The sequence below is a fragment of the Trypanosoma brucei genome, chromosome 11 (genome assembly GCF_000210295.1).
Source record: "Trypanosoma brucei gambiense DAL972 chromosome 11, complete sequence".
Classification (NCBI taxonomy): domain Eukaryota; phylum Euglenozoa; class Kinetoplastea; order Trypanosomatida; family Trypanosomatidae; genus Trypanosoma; species Trypanosoma brucei.
This window is the reverse complement of record NC_026744.1, coordinates 2493231-2513347: the sequence shown is the minus strand read 5'-3', so window position 1 is coordinate 2513347 and position 20117 is coordinate 2493231. Positions and strand designations below refer to the sequence as shown.

The window sequence follows — 20117 nt, the reverse complement described above, 5'->3', positions numbered from 1 at the left end:
CGGGCGCATACCAAAACAATGCGAGTCACCAGATGTGAAAAGCACGATAAAAAAAAGGAAACAAGCAAAAAAGAAAAAGATTTTTTCTTTTCGTTGAAAAACTTACATAACTACATGTGAGCTGCACAATCTAGACACAATTTTCCTCTTGACAGAAATAAATACAACCCACCTCCATTGAGTGGTATACACATGGGCATCACTCGCAGATCACAAGCTTCAGACATGCGCCCCCTCATCCGTCCCCCATATTTACATTTAGTTCTTTGGCGTCCCCACCAGATATTCAGTTTGTGGAGAAAAGCGCCTCAAAGACCTTTGGAAGTATGCAGCATGACGTGCACGTCTCTCATTCCTCAGTTGCACTGCTGTGTTTCTAAAGGGGTCTAGCAACCTCCTTGAGTAACCGAACATCAGATGGTGCGAGCTTTGATCCGACGTAGAAAGATGTCGCACCGTTCGTAGAGGAAGCAGTTCCTGCCGCCGTGCTAAACACATGGCATGATGGACAACCTTCATCTGGTGTGAGAGCTCCGGTGGGACGGGTTCCCAAAGGTAATGGTCAACTAAAACATTGTCTTTGGTATAGAACGGCACCCAGCCCTTCACGCGACCTGTGCGACGGTCCAGCAGATTGATTAGTTTGTTGAGGTTGAGGACTCGGCGGCGCTCGATGCGCCAGGTGAAGGAAAGTGAGCGGAACACAAAGCGATCCACAGCCGCGCGGAGGGCGATGTCACCCTCCAGCCTCCTCAACCTCCACATGCGCCTCATTTCCATAAGCACGTACGCGATAATCCTTTTCGCTCGGTTTTGCTCGTCGAGGAGCCGCTGGAAACTTCCTGCCAACTGAGCTTTCAACCCGCCACCACGTTTCGGGCCCCCACGGGGAGAAGCACCCAAGCCGTTTGAGTGCGCAACATCCCTCCCTCTGTTATCTCTGAAACCTCGCACTGCACCGACACCGTGACCCGAGAGGGAACCGCCAGTGGTGGAGTTGGAGGATACAAATGTTTCACGTGCCCCCCCTAACCCAGTTCCTTTGATGCTGAATTCATTTCTGCCTCCTGTTAGAGTCGTGAAGTTGGTGTCGTCCCCGTTCACCCTCTGAATGGCACGTTGAACGATGTCGTCGATGACACAGTCGTAGCGAGTGGGGTCTCGAATGAAGAGGTCCCGTGCCTCTTCCCCCGCAACTTTGAGGTCTCTTACCTCTTCCACAACATCAGGAGCACAAAGTAAGGGGAGGGATGTGATACCTGCCTTATCCGCATAACTAGAGGCACGTTTGCTACCTCCAGAGACTCCAGTACCTCCTTGCTGTCCGAATGCTGCTCTCTGGTTCCCCCTCCTGTTGCGGACGAAGCACGTCTTCGCCACGTCGTGAAGATCATCACGAAGTGATTCTACAATGTTTTCAGCTTGACCATTGGAGGTTAATGCGCCGGACAGTCTCGACATCTTCCCATAGTAATTGTCCCTGGCAGCGGTCGATACTAGCGTGCCTGCAACCATGTCGTCGGGAACGTACACAGCCACACGGCCGTGGGTGTTTGACCTGGTGCATACTTTTTGACGATCCGGAAAGAGGTGGCGCTGTACGCCTTGCACACCTTTGCGCAACAGTGAACTATATTCTGTAACCCCCTTTTCCATAATGAAGCCCGTTGGTGCCTCTGCGTCCTTCTTTTCACTCACCCTGACCTGGTCCAATAGATGTTTCAGCGCTGATGCTGAAATGCTCTTACTATCGGCACGAGGCGTTACTGACGACCTCCACGATGACTTATCATCGACTGATGCAATAAAGGAGCTTCTCGTGGCGCTGAGGACCCCCCTATGGGACGGTTGGCCGCGTGGGGTGTGGGAAGTGCTGTCGCTTCCTCTACAACTTTCGGTTGCAGTGGTATCACCGTGTTGTTCACCATCTGTCACTGTGCCTGAACTTGCTTGGAAGCGGCCGCTGGTGGGTGGAGTCCTTAGGCTGTACCTCTTCATTTTCGCACCCCCGTAGACTGACGTCTTCGACAAGCTCCGAAGTTTGCTCTTCCTCACTCCACCGTGTTCAACCTCTCTTGAAGAGGTACCGGCACCAATGCTTGCCTCAGTATCAGAGGTTTCCCCGGTATCAGCGCTTGCGCGAGCATCAGAACTTGTCCCGGCGTCAACGCTTGCCCGAGGATCAGCCCTTGTCCTCGCCCTGGCACCAGCACCCGCCTTGCCATCAGCTCCTCTTCCGGCATCAGCCCTTGCCTTGCCATCAGCTCCTCTTCCGGCATCAGCCCTTGCCTTGCCATCAGCTCTTCTCCCGGAACCAACGCCCGTCCTGGCTTCAGAGGTCTCATTGGTTGAAATAGAACTTTCACCACCTTGAGCTGCGCTGCCTTCAACCCCTTCCTTTCGACCCTTTCCCCCTTTAGCACCAGGACTGAGTCTTTGTGACCCTACAGCGCTAGAATGGGATACACCTTCTCTCTCTCCACTTCCTCTTCGCGCCCTGGTAGGCGATCTGGGTGTATGTTCACCATCAGCAGAGGAAGTAGCATTCTTCACACGTTTGCCTTTTCTAGCCAAAGAAACAGCAGCCTCGTCGCCGACTCGCTCAGCGTGCGAAGTCGTTTGTGGCACCCACGAACTGTCAGAGGGCAACCGACGGGGCGAAACTCCTCCGCGCTCAAAATTACTCGCATCCAAATGTTCTTCGGCTGCGATGCGCCCGAGAAAGGCCGCTGCCATCCCCTCGGCGCTATCCATTTCAGTCAGTCGCCCGCCAGACAGTGTGTGCATGTCACCAGAGGTGGGAGCGTTAAGAATTTTGCTAACCAGTTCCTCTTCATCCGCATTGCTTGTATCAAGGAGTTTGTCAGCTTCCTCCTTCGGAATTTCACCCGACCCACCAAATGGTTCTTCACCAACCATCCCATGCGAAGGGTCCACTTCTGACCACATGCCACCCTGCAGTATGGTCAACGCAACGCAATTCTTTTCAAATGCCTCATCCTCTTCGTTAGAGAGGGGCACACCCCAGTGATCAACAGGCGCAGTGCCTGTGGGCCAAACCTTTTCAACTGTTTCACGGGTACGACCAACTGCTTGCTGGAAAGAGGTCCTATTCGCTGCTCCACTCGCTTCGCGCGCTCGTGCTCTTGAACGCGATGAGGCCTCTTCACCCTTCGGTTCCCTTTCTCCACGCGGTGGACCAGGGGGTATCGAAGCCTCTTCTTCTTCAGTAAAGCCAGCGCTCTCAGCGGCGGTGCTCTCAGGCGCATGGGCCTCCCACTCCGCACCCCGTGTAGAAGGGTACTTTGATAAGATCGCCGCACAACCGGCCCTCTTTTTAGTCCGCCTACCACCTCCAACTGCTACATAGCTGTCAGCTTCCTCATCGAGGATCTTCACCACTTCGCCTGCGTCCGCTTCCTTATGGGACACCTCGTCCTTTGTGGTGGCAGTCACTGAAGGCTGAGTAGTGGGTGCCGCATCGCTGACTTCAGCTCTGGTGCCGGCTGTCTCTCGTTCGCTACTAACTTCGGTGGCGGCTACCGGCTCGCCAGTTTCTTTCACTGTGGAGTCCTTGGTAGTACCCGAAACCTTAGTTCGAGCGGATACACCAGATGAAGCTTTTAGTTGAAGCTTTTCTTCCTCGCCTACTGTACCGCCTACCTCACCCCTAGCCGTCCCCTCACGAAAGCTAAGTATTTCACCAAAATCAATTTGTTGCCTTTTCTTGGGACAGAATGTAAGTAGTGATTTGAGACTCCCGGGTGGTGGAGCTATAACGATGCACTCCTGCGGGATTGCATAATTCACGTGTGCACTCATTCTCAATTTGCGGGCCTTAGTCTTCTCAATGTCCACCACCACCGTCAGATTCGTATCTGACTGATTGGTCACATACAGGGTGTAACTGTCATATACTGGAGGACCTCCTGCTGCATTGCGATCCTCTTGATCACCATCCTTTTTCGCCTTACCTTTCTTCCCCTTTCGTTTACCTTCCGGAGTCTTTTCATCGTTCGAAGCTTCCTCGTTTCGACCTCTAATGAAGAAAACAACACCGTTGTTCATGTCTCTCGCAAACACCAACGCATCGACAGGGATTTGTGAGAGAAAAGATGGGGACGGCACTTCCTCCACTGGGGTCGGCGCGAAGGAAAGTGGCGACATACTTTCTACCACTGACTGCAACCAGGACTTTTTCTCTGCTTCCTCTGTTTCCTCCTCTTCCTCCCGACGAGCTGGTAAAACAAACTCAACCTCTTGTCTTGGTGTCGGTGCCCGAGATGCTTCGCTGGCCACCCCTCCCCATTTTTTGATGATCAACTCGTCCTTAACACTGTTGGCAGCTCGTTTGCGCTTGTCATCCATGTGCTGTGTAAGCAGATTTTCTATTTCCGCCTCGTACTCGTCATTCGTCTTACCCCTCATTAAGTGCTTGTTTTGGATATCGCGGAAAAATTGCCTGTAGTCATAGGCTTTGTACAGCTCCCCCAGAACGGTGAACACTTCGGGATCAAGATGATCTATAACGACTGCACTTGGATTATGTGAACCTCGCCACGGTGCTGCCGTCGTCGGTAGCGCCCTATCTGAAATATGCTGCTCCAAACTAAATGATTCCCCGTCTTCAAACATCCCCGATGGCGGCCGACTAGAAGTAAACGACAGCTCTTTGCACCCGCTGTCAATCTTACTGGGTGAGTTAAGACCAATCGTGCCCGACAGCGCACCGGATAATTGTTGCGTGCAGAAAGAGTCTCTCGCGGGCTGCAACCTATTGGACGTGCTTCGAAAGGTCGTTCCGAGTTGCGCGCCACTGAACGCACCAAACGCTTCCGCCGCCGCAGCTTCCTCCACAGTAGCCTTAGCAGCATCATACATGAATTTCAGCAGCTTCAGATCCCTGGTTTCCCCCGTGGCAATGGGAAACGACTCACTACTTAAGGAGAAGTTAACAATGCTGCTGTCCATCTCCACGCGTGACGAGCAAAGAGTTGCGTTCCCTGACGAGGATGCCCCGCGTACTCCGCTCGTCCTAGTCTCTCTCGCAGCACTGGTAGAAGTTATAGCCTGACTCCTTCGCTGTGACACAGCCACAGGTGACTTCTCGCATTCTTCTTCGTCACCTGTCCCGACAGTTTCCCCGAACTGCTCTTCAGAACAGGGAGGTTCCTCAAGGGAGTCTATGAGCCACATCACTTCATCCAGATTAGAGTTGACCCGTTTCCCCAGCAACGAAGCATGAGGCGGATCGTTTGCCCGCTTGGTTCGCTCTTTCATCAACCGGGCCATCATTTCTCTGTTGGCCCGCTCCAGATCTTCCAGAGACAAATATGGAGGTATCTCCCGCGCGGAAAAGGGGACTTCAGAATATTTGTCGCTGTGGTAAACAGGAAGTTCGGATACTTCGAGCACACTACCCAATGTAAGCTCTAACTCGTCAAGTATGTTGTAGTTCCGTCCAACGAAGAGAATCAACTTCGAAATTTCCAGCTTAACCATGGCGCGTCGACGTTCCTCTCGGGATATCACCTCTGCACATCTTCCGCGTGCAACGTCGACCACCTTGTCAGCCTTTTCAACAGCCGCCTTCACTACATCAAGCCGCCGCTGAAGTTCAACCTCAACGGCGTTAACGGCGGTAGCTGTTCCTCTAGGTGAACTATTGCGTGCCTGAGAAATGTCGACTCGCCCCCGTTCTGACGCCATGCGCGTAATGTGCGACACCTCTCGCGCATCTGATGAAATCATTGTTGCCCTAGTCACCTCTCCGGATGTCTCCTCTTCCTTGCGCCAGGAGACGCTCGTAGGCACCGAGTCTGGAGTTGCACATGCTACCTGGTTGATTTTGTGAGCCGCTGAATCCGGTGTATGCTGGGGCCTAAACTCTAGCATGAGTTCTTGCTCTAAGTATATGCAACGCTGCCTCTCCAATGCAAACCTTTTGTTTTCTTTCGTCACTAGGAATGCACACGTTTGTTCGCAACTCTGAGCGGTGTTTCTGCTTCCGCTTGGTTGTTGAATCACGATTAAGAAACTTTTCAACTTTAGCACCCCCTTCCTTATTACTATTATTGCATAAAGTAGCAAAACAAAGAAGAAGCAAAAAAAAAAATTACTGGTGCCCGCTATGTAAGAGGAGGAGGAGAGTACGACGGCCAAACGCACCGCCCAAAGCCACAGCGAATTCGAAGACACACGAACTGAACTGGACAGCTCAGATAATATTCTACCCACACCTTGCAGAAAGAATAAAAATAGTACTGTTCCTCTTTACTTCCCTAACCGCAATTCACCCGCTTCCTCTGCTTTGTAGCGATAATGACTCTTGAGTTAGCGCTCTGTGAATCCGGTCCACCTTCTGTTTTTATACTTAACCGTTGCCGGCTTTCTTTTTTTAGCCGATGCGTACTTTACAACACCCACCAACGGAGTTGACTCGCAGGCAGACGCTAAGTGCGTTAAGGAGCTAAAGGGACAGTGGCACCACAACAGAGTGGGGGTATATTATCTTCTCTTGCAGAATCGCCCGTACTTCCTTCAGAACGAACTGAGATATGATGCTCTCATCTATGAACACCATGTCTTCTGCATCATCCGAGCCTATGCGGCTGCTCCCTACATGCGTCCATGCATCCGATGTATCTAAGTCGTCACCGGCGTTCTGACCGCTGGTGGGAAATTCTGCCATGTGCTGAGAACTCGGTCGCCGCTCCCCGAACACCGCCATGACATTCATTCTATTAAGTGGTGATGTGAATAGCTTTCCCGGTTCCATCCATACGCGGCACGTGTTGCGATGTAAGTTAATGCACAAGTGGAAGTCCATATCCATTTTCGAAAAGTGTAACTGCAGTGGCATCCGCACGGGGATGGCGATGGGCCCCAGTGGAACATCGTGTCGCAGCACGGAAGCCACGGAAACCCGCATGGGTCCACCGTATGTTACATGTAAACAAACGTACAACCCCTTTGGACCAAAATACGCGGCGAAGGCGTCCTTCACCGGCGCGCTTGAGCTATTGATCGGAGACTGGCCGTTTCCCGGGCGTATCCCGGACACCGGCGGCACTGACGGAGTCGGCATCCCACCATGGTTGCCCACAATGCCTGAGTCCGTTTCGCTAATCCCATCCATCATAGTGACAGATGATGCAGGTGAGGGACGAAGAAAGAAAGGCGTCGTGGCTCCACCGCCGCATGTACCGCTTGAGATGGTTCCCCCAAAGTCCTGTTGCCCTAGTGGGGCCTCAAAAGATAGAGGGGTGCTACTGGCAAACTCCACAGCGTCGTCCAACTCAACTACTTCAATGAAGGGAGGAACATTTCCCCACTCGATGTTTGTAACTCGTAGTGATTCGACGCCACAAGCGGCGTCAGCACTCGCAGGCTCTTGACCTCCGCTTGCATTGACAGATTGGTTCGCAGCGCGCCGCAGCAGAAGCTCCTCCTCAAGCTTTGCATTAAGAAGGGCGCATATCGCCTCTGCGGCCGTCACGTCAAGACGGTCCCAGTTGAATTGCAGAAGCATACTACAAAACAGCTCGTCTTCCTCACTGCACTACAATTCCTTCGGCGACCAACAAGGAAACATAGAGCAAAACAGTAACGAGAAAGCTTGACAATATCCAAGAATCAACAACCTGAGGGCAGTGTGTGCAGACAGGTTGACAAAGAGAGTACCAGATTTGGCAAGACGGTGTCGCTTTTGCCCCTCACGTAGCCGCTCTGTCACCGGACTCGGATGGCGAATAACAAAAAAATATGGGAGGTTCTCTAAACTTCTGCTGATTTCGCGAAACTTCTTGAAGCAAACAAACGTGTTCCTTCCCCGTTCACCTTGTTTCTCGTGTCATCCTTCTTCTATTCTTTTTCCTCTCTTCTGTCGCACTACCTGTAGCTCAAAAACTTCCAGCTCGGCAAAAACTTCTGTGACAGAGGGCGGCGCACAAATCTGGTAGGGTCTTTGTCAACCACTCGTTTGCTCGCAAATCGTACACGCCCTCACGAATACAAAGACAAACAAGCACAGAAGAGTCTTTGACTTCATTGAAAACAATAATTAAAGTGAAGAGAACTACGGAAGACTGAGAGAGCCGATAACGCCCTTACCGTCCCTGCGCCTAATCATACATATATACTTCTTTACCCTTTCCCCTTAATCTTACCATCCCTCAGCCTAACAAGGTATGCCACTGAAGCTAGGGCCATGTAAACGGTTCTGGCGGTGGCGCGTCATCACTGCTGTTCCATCCCAAGTCCGTTACGACCTTGGGTTTTCCTTCCGCAGGGTTTGTGTCCCGCAGAAGGCATATAGACGAAGGATTTTCCTTCAGTGGTACGAACCGCTTGTCAACGTCGTGAGTAATGACAGCAAACTGGCGTGCGGTTATACGGGCCGGGTTCGATAGTATCACGAAATTAGCTTCCGGCTCCCTCTTCTTTTCCGTTTCCTGCTCCTTGGTGGCGCCGGATTGCGATGCTGCGGCATTAGCGGCACCACCAGTCCCCCCCGTTCCTTGATTCTTTCCAGCCACCGCCGAGCGCTTTAAGCGTACAAACTCCTCTTCTTTCTTTGTTGTAGACAGGATCACCGCCTTGACAGCAGCGGCCTTAGCTTCTTTCTTCTCAGCCAAAACACTCTTAGGGAGGGCGAAGCGACTTGCGGGTGCATTGGATTTGAAGACATACTCTGGCACCTCAAGGTCGCTGTTAAGGCCAATGAAACAGGTTGGACGCATGGCTAGTGTGATCATCAGGAGATACGGGAACCAGTACCAGTGCTGCAGGAATACAAACATGCCCACAACAGCCTTATCGAGACGATGCCGCTGCCGATGAAGAGCAAAGGTGCAGTTGCGCCCCCCTGCGTCTAAGAGACCTGTGGCTATAATGCAACCGAACTTGGAGCACATATCTTCCTTGCGGCCCGCGATTATTTTAGTAAAAATATCGCGTAGCTCCTTCACCTTTGGATTCTCCACTTCCGTTACTTGGACCATAACCAGAGCAAGGGCAATGTACGCTCCCTGACGAACAAAATCTACAATGTCATCTTTCAGTCCCCACAGTATATCAATGACTTCTGGCATTCCAGTTCCTGCAGCGGCGACGGCAAGCGCCATTCCTACACCATATCTTATGTGTGGGTTATAGCTGTCCACAAGCACGCGGGTCAGCTCCACGCACAATGCGGGATCCTTTATTGTGAGAAATCCGATCATCGTAGCAGCGTTTCGGCGGACGTCATCGGAGGTGTCCTTCACCGTTACACTAAGAAGGCGTTCCAACACTTTTGTGTTTTCAGCCCCTGCGTAACCTAAGCCGAGCATGAAACAACCACCCAACCGTACCCATGGATCGGAGTCTTCGAGGAGCTCGTTCGCCGTAGACCAGCACTCATCCTCACGACCCAACATCATCAGCGCCATAGCCATGGATATGCCACGGATAGTTTTTTCTTTTTGGTTATCCTCAGAAGCGAGGGCCCTGAGGTTTCCAATGGCGCCCAAGTTGCCGCTTCCCATCATGAGCAAACCGATACCAAGCGCCGCTCCTTCACTGGCCACGGCATCACATCCGCCCACACAGGTGAAGAGGGAATCGTGCAACTTCTCGTCCTTCAACCCCATGGCTGCAAGGCCGATGCCCAGTGATGCGCCGTGAATAATGTGCTCACTTGCGCTGAACTTGCGAAGCATTTCCTTCAAGTAAAGAATTATTTCCTGATTGCGGCCCACGCCAACGGGGGCATGAATGAGTCCAAGAGCATAAAGCGAACCCGCCTCCGAGTGTGGGAGCACCCCGATGTTGTCCTTAGGGAGATATGAATCCATTATTTTGAGTGCCTCATTAACATGTCCGTAGTGGAGTGCCCCGATAGAGGCTGTAGCGATGAACTTACCCCAGTAAGTGGCACCACCAAACCATTCCATATCGTTGCGCAAAAATGTGTGAATCGTAGTTCCGCAGTACATCAGTGCATGGGCTATTGTGAGAGCATTATGGGGCACGGCCTTGCGCTGGTCGGTAGTCTGCTTGATACGGTTGAGAACATTGCTATCCGCTTTGCATTGACCGGACAAGAACTGGAGGTAAAGTGACGCTGTTAACTCACCAGTAAGAGCGGAAAGAAGCTTCTGATGCACTTCAGATATGTCCTTTTTGTCGCCCTCCTGCGTTGTCTGGCCTGCAGCTGCCTGTGACGAAGTCGAATGATCGGCCCCACTGCCGGACTTGTCTTCGGTAGCCGTTTCCACCTGCTGCACTTGTGACGGCGCGGGTATAGAAAGAGTTGCCCTCTTTTCTATGAGACCCGCAACAGCGGAAAGAAACTCTTGATTGCCGTACTCGTGCAAATCGAAGGCGAGTTGGTATGCAGTTGCCTTATCACCCGACCGGATTAGGTCCTCAATAAGGTCAGCAGTTCCGGTCGAGTCTCCCAGGAAGAGAAGACACTGTGCCTGAGAAAAGTAGTCGACGGTGGTTAAACCACCTTGTGCATACAAAACGGAAAGAAGTTTTAAAATTTCCCGTCGGAAAGCGATATCACGTAGAAGAACACTCGCCACCTCGAATGTGAAATTCAAGATCGCCGCAGACTTGGTAGATTTGATGTGCTGACGCAGAACCTTCTCAAGAAAGTCCAGGCGCCGTGCACGAATGGTAAATCCGACAAGTTCCTTCACTGGCATGCCTTCTTGGCCAATCCATTTGCTGGTGAGGGCTGTGAAAAGCGACTCAAGGCGAGGGTCGAGTTCTTCACGCGCGCCTTCTGGCTTCTGTTGGTACTCCACAAATTTGTCAATGCAGCAACTGAGAATGGTGTCAGTGAACAGTGAGCGCTCGACATAGCTGAACGCGGGCCCGGCAGCGAGGGCGCAATGCACAGAGTCATTATACGCACCAAGGTGAAAGTAAACATGCGAAGCAATAAGAGCAGCGAGGGCCCGCGTTTCTTCTGCCAAATCACTCGATTCACTCAGACTCTCAATTAAAGGAAGGTCATCACTTATCTCACACCAATACGTGTCCACCAAGGGTCGCAGGCGCTTCAACGCAAACTGCAGCACATCCGAGTCTGATTCTCGTAGTAGTGCCAAAACACCTTTGGACGATGAGAGTCCGACGGCCATTGGGTCCTTTTTTTTTCAAAAAATTATCTCTTCAATTTATATTACTTTTTGAGGGTATCCCTTCTCCGCAACACAGTAAATATAAATACGTGCCTTCCCTCTTCTTTCTTAACTTCGGTGCCTTAATCTCCGTGCAAAGCGATACCCCTTGTTGTTGTTACGCTTGTGGCAGAGAAACTTTCCCTCCTGCGTACCTGTCTTCTCTCGTCTTCTCGTGTCAATCAATTTCTTCCGATAGCGGTAAAACGTTGAAAAAAAAAAATAAATGCGTCGGTTCACCCCCAAAAGCAAGTGCACGGGTTGAATCGTGGTGCAGATTTGCAAAAGAACGATGAAGAGAACAGGACACATAGATGAAAAAGAACGTTTGTATGTCCATGGTACCCTAACTTGAAGTGGTGATAGCACGGCAGTATGCAGGCAAGGGGGACGCACGTACTGCCTGTAGAGTGAGGGGAGGGGAAAAAATAAAAATAAAATAAAACACCTGTTCATTTGCCCTTTCAGCGGTGTGTTTAATCGCTAGTTAACGTTTTTATGCACCTCACCGCTTCTTCTTCGACCTCTTCTGCGGCGTCGCCACAACACGGTCGAAACGAGCGACAAAAAAACCATTGGTTGCGTCCACTTCGGGGTCACACCGAATGGTGTACTCAAGTGGAAACGTATCACTGTCGTTCCTCCACCCACGCGTCCGCCACGTCGTCGGCATGATGTTGCTAAGTGCCCACCCACGAGCCTGTACCCGCTCGTCCTGTAGAACTTGCCGCACTACCTCCTCGTTTTCTGCCTCATGCACTGAGCATGTGGAGTACACAACCGTGCGACAATTGTCAAAGGAAAGAAGTGAGTGGGCAAGTAATTTGCGCTGAAGCCGGGCAAGGCCCATCACGCGCTCCATGTTGCTTGCAAACCCGACTCCTTGAGCCTCTGCAGTTATGGTGCCCACTTCCCCACCAACAGCGGTCTCGCTCACCCCTTCCTCAGCAGTTTCTTGACGAACAACATCGTTAGTGTAGATACCGCTGCCATCCACAGCAACGCATTGCTTCCGCAAAAGGGCCACATCCACTCTTGTCAGCACGCCACTGGCACTGCAACTTGGGTCCAGCAAAATTCCTTCCGTCACCTCACGATCGTCTTGTGCCATCTTCAGAAAGTCCATATTAACCACGTTTGTGTAATCAGCGGCCCCCAAGCTCTGCACGCGATGCCTCAACAACTCAGCTCGCTTGTCGTCACGTTCAATCGCCATTATCTTCACATGAGGCGCACCCAGGGCTGCCAGCTGAGTTGTCTTATTCCCAGGAGCCGCACAGGCGTCAACAACATATTCCAATGGTTCAGCCGGTTTGCTATCACCTTCACCCTCTCCAGAAGCAGAGAAGGACGTGATAACCTCCACGGCATTAAGGAGCACACAAACAGGAAGACACGATGCACGGTCCTGTAGCACAAGTTGTCCACTTCGAACGGCCGGATGGGCGTGTAAATCGGTACCTGGTGGGAAAACTAGCAGTGACGGTACAACAGGATCCAAGGTAAAGGGTGGCAGTACACGAATTCCAGCTGCACGATGTCGATGATCGCGCCTACTATGATCGTTTCCTGTACAGTTTTCCGTATTGTTACGCTCGCGTTTCGCGGAGGCACGGCGAAGACGTTCCACCAGGCTGTCCACATCAATCTTCAGCGTGTTCACTCGCGCATAACGCGGAATCAGACAACCCAGTCCCTGGGTGTTGTCACCGGCACCTTCACCATCAGAAACAAAATGTTTCCCAAGCGAGCCGCCATCAACACCGTTGTGTTTGACCCTTCCCCCATCATTATTATGATCGCCGGTGCGTGCACAGGGGCCAGCTTCCTCGTCTGTCAATAGCTCCCCGGCGCGTGGGGGAATAACATGGTGCTTCTTCACACGTTCGTATGCCTCCTGAAGATAGGACACCGACTTTTGAATAGCCTGCGCGGTCGTATCACGGTTGGTGTTGACTCCCTTTCCAAGCACAGCGTCATAAGCCATGCAAATCGCAAAATCTCTATTGGCCCGTGGGTAATATTGAAAGAATTCTGCTTGCTCGAGGACATCCTGGAGAAGGTCATAATGCCGCAGAGTCTCGCACACAACAGCGTACGTTTGGCGCTTCTTCTGCATTTCCTTACGCAAACACAGCGCTTTGGCAGTGCCGGTTCCTTCACGCACAGCCCGCACAATTTCACTTGCTTGTCGATAAACATCCATCGCCAATTGTTTCCTTCTTGCTTGATCACTGCCCCCCGCCAATAACTGAGGCACTCCACATCCGTAACGAGATAGATTGATCCGATAAGAAGCAAGTTAGTAGGAATATAAATGGGACAGAGAGAATCAACTCAAAACAACTTAATAATAATAAGGGGAGTTTGCTACGGGGTTTAAGACGGACGAGGGGATGCCTCAGCTGAGAGAGCGCAAGTGGACGAGTGGGCTGCCACATAGGAGCCCAACTTTAAATTTGCAACCGGGAGGATTAGCGAGACGATCGGTGCCCGCTCCCCTGCCTTCCCGGCAACTGTATTAGCGAAAACAGTTTAATCGACATGAGTCCATAATTTAACAAAACATGTATCATTCTCCAACACTTTTGATGATTTTAGCCAACCTGCTCCAAAATAACAAGTGTTCGGTTTGTGAAGATACACCCTATTGCCCGCTTCAATAATGTTATGAATGTACCTTGTTGCTCGACCAGCGGACAGTACGGTAAAGCGACCCGACAGTCTTTCACCATCCACCTCTTCAGCCGTTTTGCCTGCAGAGCCGCTATGAGAGGCCAGACACACCACAATACTCTGGTTACAGGACGACACACGCAGCACCTGCACAGAGCTGAAGTCGCGATCAAGAAATTGCTCCTGCAACATTTCCTTTTCCGGGATAATATGAGCGTTGACGATGAGCGCACCACCTGGCCTCAGCCGCACCCTGCACAAATCGACAAGATTGGCGTCATGCATCATACATTCCTTTGCGGGATCGTAGCAATCGAGAAACACAACATCATAGGAAAGGCTAATGCACTTCTTGTTGCGCCCTTCGGATCGACCATCGTCGTTACTCTCCTTCAGGACCTCCCTTGCATCTCCAACAATGAAACGATAATTTGGATAACGCTTGTGCCCACGCGTTACGCACCACACTCCTGTGCCTTCGTTCGCCTCGTTCACCAATTCGTCGCACGGCGGCACCTGCTTGTGATCCCGACAAATCTGCAGGACGGTAGGCTCCACTTCCACGACATCAATGCGAACATTGGGTGGGAGGGCCTCATCCAGCCAGTTACCAATTACGTTGGCACCAAGCCCAAGCACTAACACAGAGGGGCCCACAGCTCCGGATTGAGTCTCCACAACTACTTCCTTTGCAGCTGGTGATGTGGAAAGATGTAACGACATGCCACAACTGTTGCACTCATTGAAATCAGTGACTGGGAGGATGTCAACATCAGTTGAGGAAAACGCTGAGTTGACTTGAAGTCGCCTTAAATCCTTTTCCTTACCGGTGCCACCTTTCACTTGTGACGCAGCGAAAGCTTCACAGGGACACTGCCAAAGGAAGTGCATCAGCAGCCCAAATCGAATCATATGGTTGGGGTAGCACTCCAGTTGCAGCACACGACCGGGTTGGCAAACCGACTGAAGTACAAAGACATAATTTCCGGGATTCTTGTAAGCTTCGTTATCGACAATATGAAGTGTGAGAAGTTTGACGTTGTGCCGACGGTTTCCACCCGCACCATCAAGCCCGCTCGACACCACACAATCGGCAACTACGGCGACGTCATCACTCCTACGCAAGCGTTTGTGTCTCGAAAAATTTGTCGATGCAGAAGTAACAGTGCGTATGGTGAGCATTGATTCTACCCAAAACGCACAGTAGCCTCGCAACACATGACACACTCGACATGAAAGGACACGGGAAACACAACTCTCCAAATGAACATCCCTTTTACAACCACTCATTATTCCACAGTTTCTTCTACGCATGTCACACGAGACAGCAGCATTACCGTTTTTGCAGTTGCCGCTACAGGATATAGCACCAACATTAGCATTGTTATTGTGACCACCGTTGCATTCTCCAGGACAGAGCCCGGCTCGTAACTGAGCGTACACCGTTAAGCTGCTGAGGTGCCGTGCTATTTCATCGGGGACGTATTTTTCCACTGCGCGCACGAGTGCATCCTCATGCCGCTCACCCAAACTTTTACCAATGACAGTGGTTGTTGGGGACTGCGTGTCCCCCTTCCGGGAAACATCCTTCAACTTCACCATAATGCGAGCAGCAGGCGGGGTCTAACGGATTACAAAGAAAAACAGCAACGTAAAGAGAAAAAAATTGAGAAGCTTACTTTCAAAGACAAATTTGGTCCCTTCAAAACGCAAGCTTACATGTGTGCACAGGTTTGTGTATCGCCCAGCAAAAATCATTTGCCCTCCACCTTTCCCCCCCCTTACCAACTATCTGTCCGCCCACCGAATGGCTGTGTAACGAGACGCAACTCTCTCGTCGCAAAACCAGGCACAGGAAACTCCATTGTATCTCATTAGGCTCGTATCTGACTTTTTTTTTTTTGGTTGGCGTATTCCAGTATGAGGTTACTCAGCGTTGAACCACAGTGTCAACTGCCCGTCCCGGGATCCCGACACCAAGTAGGTCTCGTCCCCACCGCTCACACTGACTCCACAGAGTGTAAGAATAGCGTCACTATGATGTTGGGGTACAACAGGTCGGACCAGCGGTGCGCTAACCGCAGTGGTTGCGCCAGCAGCAGTTGGAGCTAACTGTCCGTTAGAAGACTTCGATGATGGCCTAACTTCCATTGTAGACCCGCTAGTCCTTCTTGCATACGCATACGAGTTGTATGGGGGGAATACAACAGTCGACGACAGCGCGGAGTTGGAAAGGCACCACCTTCGAATCTGCATATCATCTCCAGCAGTGAAAAGGAGACGGTGTCTCGGCTGAAGGAGCATAGCTCGTGTTGGATTGTTGGGCGTGGCAGGGCGGAGGCTCACACACGACCTACCAGATATAAGATCCATGTGATAGACCATTCCTGAGCGAGTTCCCAGCAAAAGCCCAGGATGTTCATTTAATTGATGTACGGGCTTACAGGCGGCATCGGGGCTGACACACAAAATAGCATAGGGATTATCAATCGAACGACTACCTTGTATAGGTGCACCGTGTAACCAGTGTTTTTGCAGAAGCAACTCAAAGCGGAGGTCGAACAAGGCAACACCTCCCCCCATGGTCGTAACCGCGGCGCCGTAGGCTCGGCACTCACTGCAAAGTGGGTACACTCCGCTTATTGTACCGAACTCCACCGGCAATATGCTGCCACTCTTCCACACCTCTCGACCCGCTCTATAGTCCATAGCAAACAGTCCTCCCAGTGCACTTGATACGAGCATCACGTCTTCACTAAGTGCGCATGCTGCTGTCAAAGGGCTGCCGTCAAGTTTGCGCTCTTGCACGACTTTATTGCTCCCTATGTCACAGAGCTGCCACGTGCCGTCTGTGCCTCCGATGCACAACAACGGGCTAACACCGCCTCGAGCAAAGTGTACGAAAAGAAACGTATTTTTGCTAGAGGCGTCACCAACATTAAGGCGTGAGGAGAGGTTTACGCCCGTAGCAGTAACAGACCAGAGCAACGCCTCACCTTTTCCACCCGCGGTCACCAGTGTTCCACTCCCTACTGTGGCGGAACTATAGATGGCGCCACTATGGGCCCGTCGCGTGAAGTACGGAGCAGCGATAGGTTTTAGTTCCTTATCAGCCCAAGTCACACCGGGGTACAAAGCAGGGGACGGTTGGACACTCAGGGATCCAGTCGGAGGACCTAGTAACCACGGTCTTCTTCCAGTTGTGCTCTCAGTAGTGGAAGTAAAGAGTGCGCTGCCAACGATATCACCGTTACTGTCAACACGATTCGTGTACGTTTGCTGACGAAGTAGAAGCCGCTTTTTCTCACGATGAGTTGGTTTGAAAGCCAACCCCCACGCGTAGGCTGCCGTGGCGTCACTGCTGTCGTTAACTGCGGCTGCGTCCAGTGCCGAAGGGGTGCCTGCCCTCACACTAGGGTCAAACGTTACATCAAAAAACGCCGCACGTAAGGGAAAGTTTGGCGGGAAACGTTTCGTTGTCCCATGTTGTAGGATATAATTTGACTGACACTGGACAAAACCACCCGCACCACCGTTGATCACATTCCTTTCAGTGATGCTATTGTCGCTACTGCGTGAACCGTTCATGAAACGCCGAGACAGTTTCGAATCGCCGCCGACAACCCGAACCGTCGGTCGCTCGTCCCGATGCCTCAAGGAAAAAGATGGTCGTTGTGATATTTCATTCACCAGTTCCTCTGGAAGAGATGTAAGAGTTGAAAAGGGTACCTTATATCGTAATAACGGTATCAGGGTGCTTGGCAGTCGCGTGCACACGTCACTCATGCGGTAAGTTTGAGCGACCACCTCCACTAGCTGACGCGCAGCAAGGCTCACCCACTTATCTTTGTCCAATATATGAGGAAGCACGCATTCTGCAAGTGACATGACATCACTCACATCAACTAATTTGCTCGAAGCCACGACAGATACACTTTCGATAGCACGCCGAAGAATAATCGCATCAGTCCGTCTCAACGCTTCCTCCACAAAAAAACGCAGCGTCTTTAGTGGAGGCCGTTGTAGGTTTGTATGACACAATATAGCCTGTGGATATAATTCCCTTTGGACATCAATGGTGGAGGCAATAGCTGTAGTGAGGAACGGAATAAAATCATGCTGTGTCCTCTCTTCACCCAGAAACTTTACCACGTCCACACTACGCTGAAGTGCGGCAATGACAACAGCCGAATGATTGTGCTTGTAAAGTGTCCGCAGAGCATCCCAACCGCGCTCAAGCAACCTGTTCAGTTGCTCCCCATACGTGCTTTGTCGTTCATTTGATGTAACAAGAGCCTGCTGCTGCTCCATAAAAGACCGTGCCATCAAAAATAACGATGGCAGTTGAGCAGCCACCTCCAATAAAAGTGTAACGTTCTGAGTGTCTGCTTTCGCCACGAGGTCCTCCACGCACGGAAGGATAAGGTCATCGAAAACAGTTGCCTCGCCTGTGGAGAAGGGAATGTTATGACAGATCGTAGACAGCGTACGAAGTGCGAGAACGCGGGCCACAACAGGCAACGTTTCTGTCCTCAAAAAACGCAGCATGTATGGAAGAATTACGTCCGCTTGAACTTCCAACGTACAATGCGGCAGTATCCGCTGAACGATGGAGACAACACGACAACATGTTTCTGACGCCATGAGGTGTAGACCTGCATTAAGAATTATTGGAATAAGCACTAGCACAGTAACCTTTTTGGCGTCACTTGACGGCACCAGTGGAGGAAGTTCACCGTCATCAGCTTCACCGTTGTGGCCACTACCACCACCGCTATTGAAACTGCCACGGCACTCCACTTCAGCAAAAATGTCATCCAGCCGAGACCACAGCAGTTGTACCTGATGTTCTGGTGGTCGCGGCAGCAGAGCCGGTAGTATGTCACGGTAGAGGTATTCAAAATAAGGAGGAAACACAGTTGGGGTGTACCTCTCAAGAAGCTGCCGTGACGTTGGGCGAGAATTTGGATTGGTGCACAACATATCCGAAAGCATGCGGCAAAGGTTAGGTGCAAGACCCCGCTCCCGCAGAATACTGTTTATCATTTCTTCACGTTCTCGTTGTGTTTGCAGAGAGCGCAGTTCGAGTACCTCCGACAGGCGAAAGAGGGGTTCCTCGGTGAATATATACACCACGACACACGCCAACGAGAAAATATCCATACCAGGTGTGTGAACAGTCGCGTTGAGGTTCGATGTGTTAACGTTGGTTGGATGATCCACGAATTTCTCTGGTGCCAATGAGCAAATATGGGACTCGTTTGTATCGTAGAAATAGTTGAAGAGTGCTGGGTTGTTCGCTGGGAGCAGTGCGGGGTTAAAGGGACAAATATCTGTAATGTAAAGCCAGCCAGAGGTGTTGACCAGAATGTTGTCAACCTTGAGGTCTCCATGAACGGTTCCCCATACTTCGTGCAGCTGAACTGTACCCTGCAACAACTGGTAGGTGGCGAAGAGACGGTTTGCGGTGCTCCAATATGGTCGTGTGGCAAGGCGCTCAGCGAGTGAAAAAGCAACGTAGGGCCGCTGAAGCATGCAAAACCTATCATTTTGTATTTCCATACACGAATAGAAAAGCACATTGCACGGGGGCGGGGTTGCCGCAACCCCGCAGTTGCTGCTATCATGGGAAGAACCGTTACTGACTGCGGTTTCACACGACCCCGTATTTTGCATGTTAGCTGGTTTCGCTCCCGCCATTCGTCTTTCAATACTCAACAAATGATTATAGCAAAATTCTACAACTTTCTGCTCCTCTTCATTATAAAGTGTGCGAACGAATACCTTCAAAACAACTTCCGTGCTCCCACCGCGGTTGGACGGACGATGGTGCAGGGCGGATTGGTCCCGATTGTCACCACGAGAAAGTGAGTAAAGTGAGCGAAGGGTATCGGAGGGTACAGCTGCACTCGCTTCCTTGGAGCAGCGGAAGGAACGAAAGTAGTTGCGGTGCATACAACTTAGTGGAGCGATAAGTTCTAGTGATGACGTCACATCGGAGACATTTACGACGGTGGCTGCTGCGAGCTGATTTCCCATAACTGCTCCACCCTCTTACTCTCTCTCTCTCTCTCCTCTGTATTTATTGTTTTTCCTAAACCGTGTCTCACCCGACGGTTCAATTTCCCTACGGGGTTCGATACGTCCTGCAACTAAATTTAATATATATATATATATATATATACATATATATATATATATTTATTTATTTAAAAAAGGGATTTGAAGAAAAAAAAGCTTTGACCTGTGGAAGTAAGAAACAGGTGC

The 20117-nt window shown here is 51.1% G+C and overlaps 7 protein-coding genes across 7 annotated transcripts; all 7 read right to left on the bottom strand.

Annotated features, from left to right (window-relative positions):
- Positions 1 to 258: 258 nt before the first annotated feature.
- Positions 259 to 5895, bottom strand: TbgDal_XI10340 (hypothetical protein, conserved; the record flags this gene model as incomplete). Its single annotated transcript, XM_011781877.1, has 1 exon — positions 259 to 5895. One exon carries the CDS (start codon positions 5893 to 5895, stop codon positions 259 to 261), a length of 5637 nt encoding a protein of 1878 aa, XP_011780179.1.
- Positions 5896 to 6469: 574 nt separating this feature from the next.
- Positions 6470 to 7531, bottom strand: TbgDal_XI10330 (hypothetical protein, conserved; the record flags this gene model as incomplete). Its single annotated transcript, XM_011781876.1, has 1 exon — positions 6470 to 7531. The coding sequence occupies one exon, from the start codon at positions 7529 to 7531 to the stop codon at positions 6470 to 6472; it is 1062 nt and encodes a 353-aa protein (XP_011780178.1).
- A 670-nt stretch (positions 7532 to 8201) lies between these two features.
- TbgDal_XI10320 (proteasome regulatory non-ATP-ase subunit 2,putative) lies at positions 8202 to 11135 on the bottom strand (the record flags this gene model as incomplete). Its single annotated transcript, XM_011781875.1, has 1 exon — positions 8202 to 11135. The coding sequence occupies one exon, from the start codon at positions 11133 to 11135 to the stop codon at positions 8202 to 8204; it is 2934 nt and encodes a 977-aa protein (XP_011780177.1).
- A 108-nt stretch (positions 11136 to 11243) lies between these two features.
- On the bottom strand, positions 11244 to 11630 carry TbgDal_XI10310 (hypothetical protein, unlikely; the record flags this gene model as incomplete). Its single annotated transcript, XM_011781874.1, has 1 exon — positions 11244 to 11630. One exon carries the CDS (start codon positions 11628 to 11630, stop codon positions 11244 to 11246), a length of 387 nt encoding a protein of 128 aa, XP_011780176.1.
- Positions 11631 to 11679: 49 nt separating this feature from the next.
- TbgDal_XI10300 (hypothetical protein, conserved) lies at positions 11680 to 13380 on the bottom strand (the record flags this gene model as incomplete). The annotated part of the gene is made up of 1 exon (XM_011781873.1): positions 11680 to 13380. The coding sequence occupies one exon, from the start codon at positions 13378 to 13380 to the stop codon at positions 11680 to 11682; it is 1701 nt and encodes a 566-aa protein (XP_011780175.1).
- Positions 13381 to 13709: 329 nt separating this feature from the next.
- Positions 13710 to 15452, bottom strand: TbgDal_XI10290 (hypothetical protein, conserved; the record flags this gene model as incomplete). Its single annotated transcript, XM_011781872.1, has 1 exon — positions 13710 to 15452. The coding sequence occupies one exon, from the start codon at positions 15450 to 15452 to the stop codon at positions 13710 to 13712; it is 1743 nt and encodes a 580-aa protein (XP_011780174.1).
- A 324-nt stretch (positions 15453 to 15776) lies between these two features.
- On the bottom strand, positions 15777 to 19889 carry TbgDal_XI10280 (protein kinase, putative; the record flags this gene model as incomplete). The annotated part of the gene is made up of 1 exon (XM_011781871.1): positions 15777 to 19889. The coding sequence occupies one exon, from the start codon at positions 19887 to 19889 to the stop codon at positions 15777 to 15779; it is 4113 nt and encodes a 1370-aa protein (XP_011780173.1).
- Between the last annotated feature and the right edge of the window lie 228 nt (positions 19890 to 20117).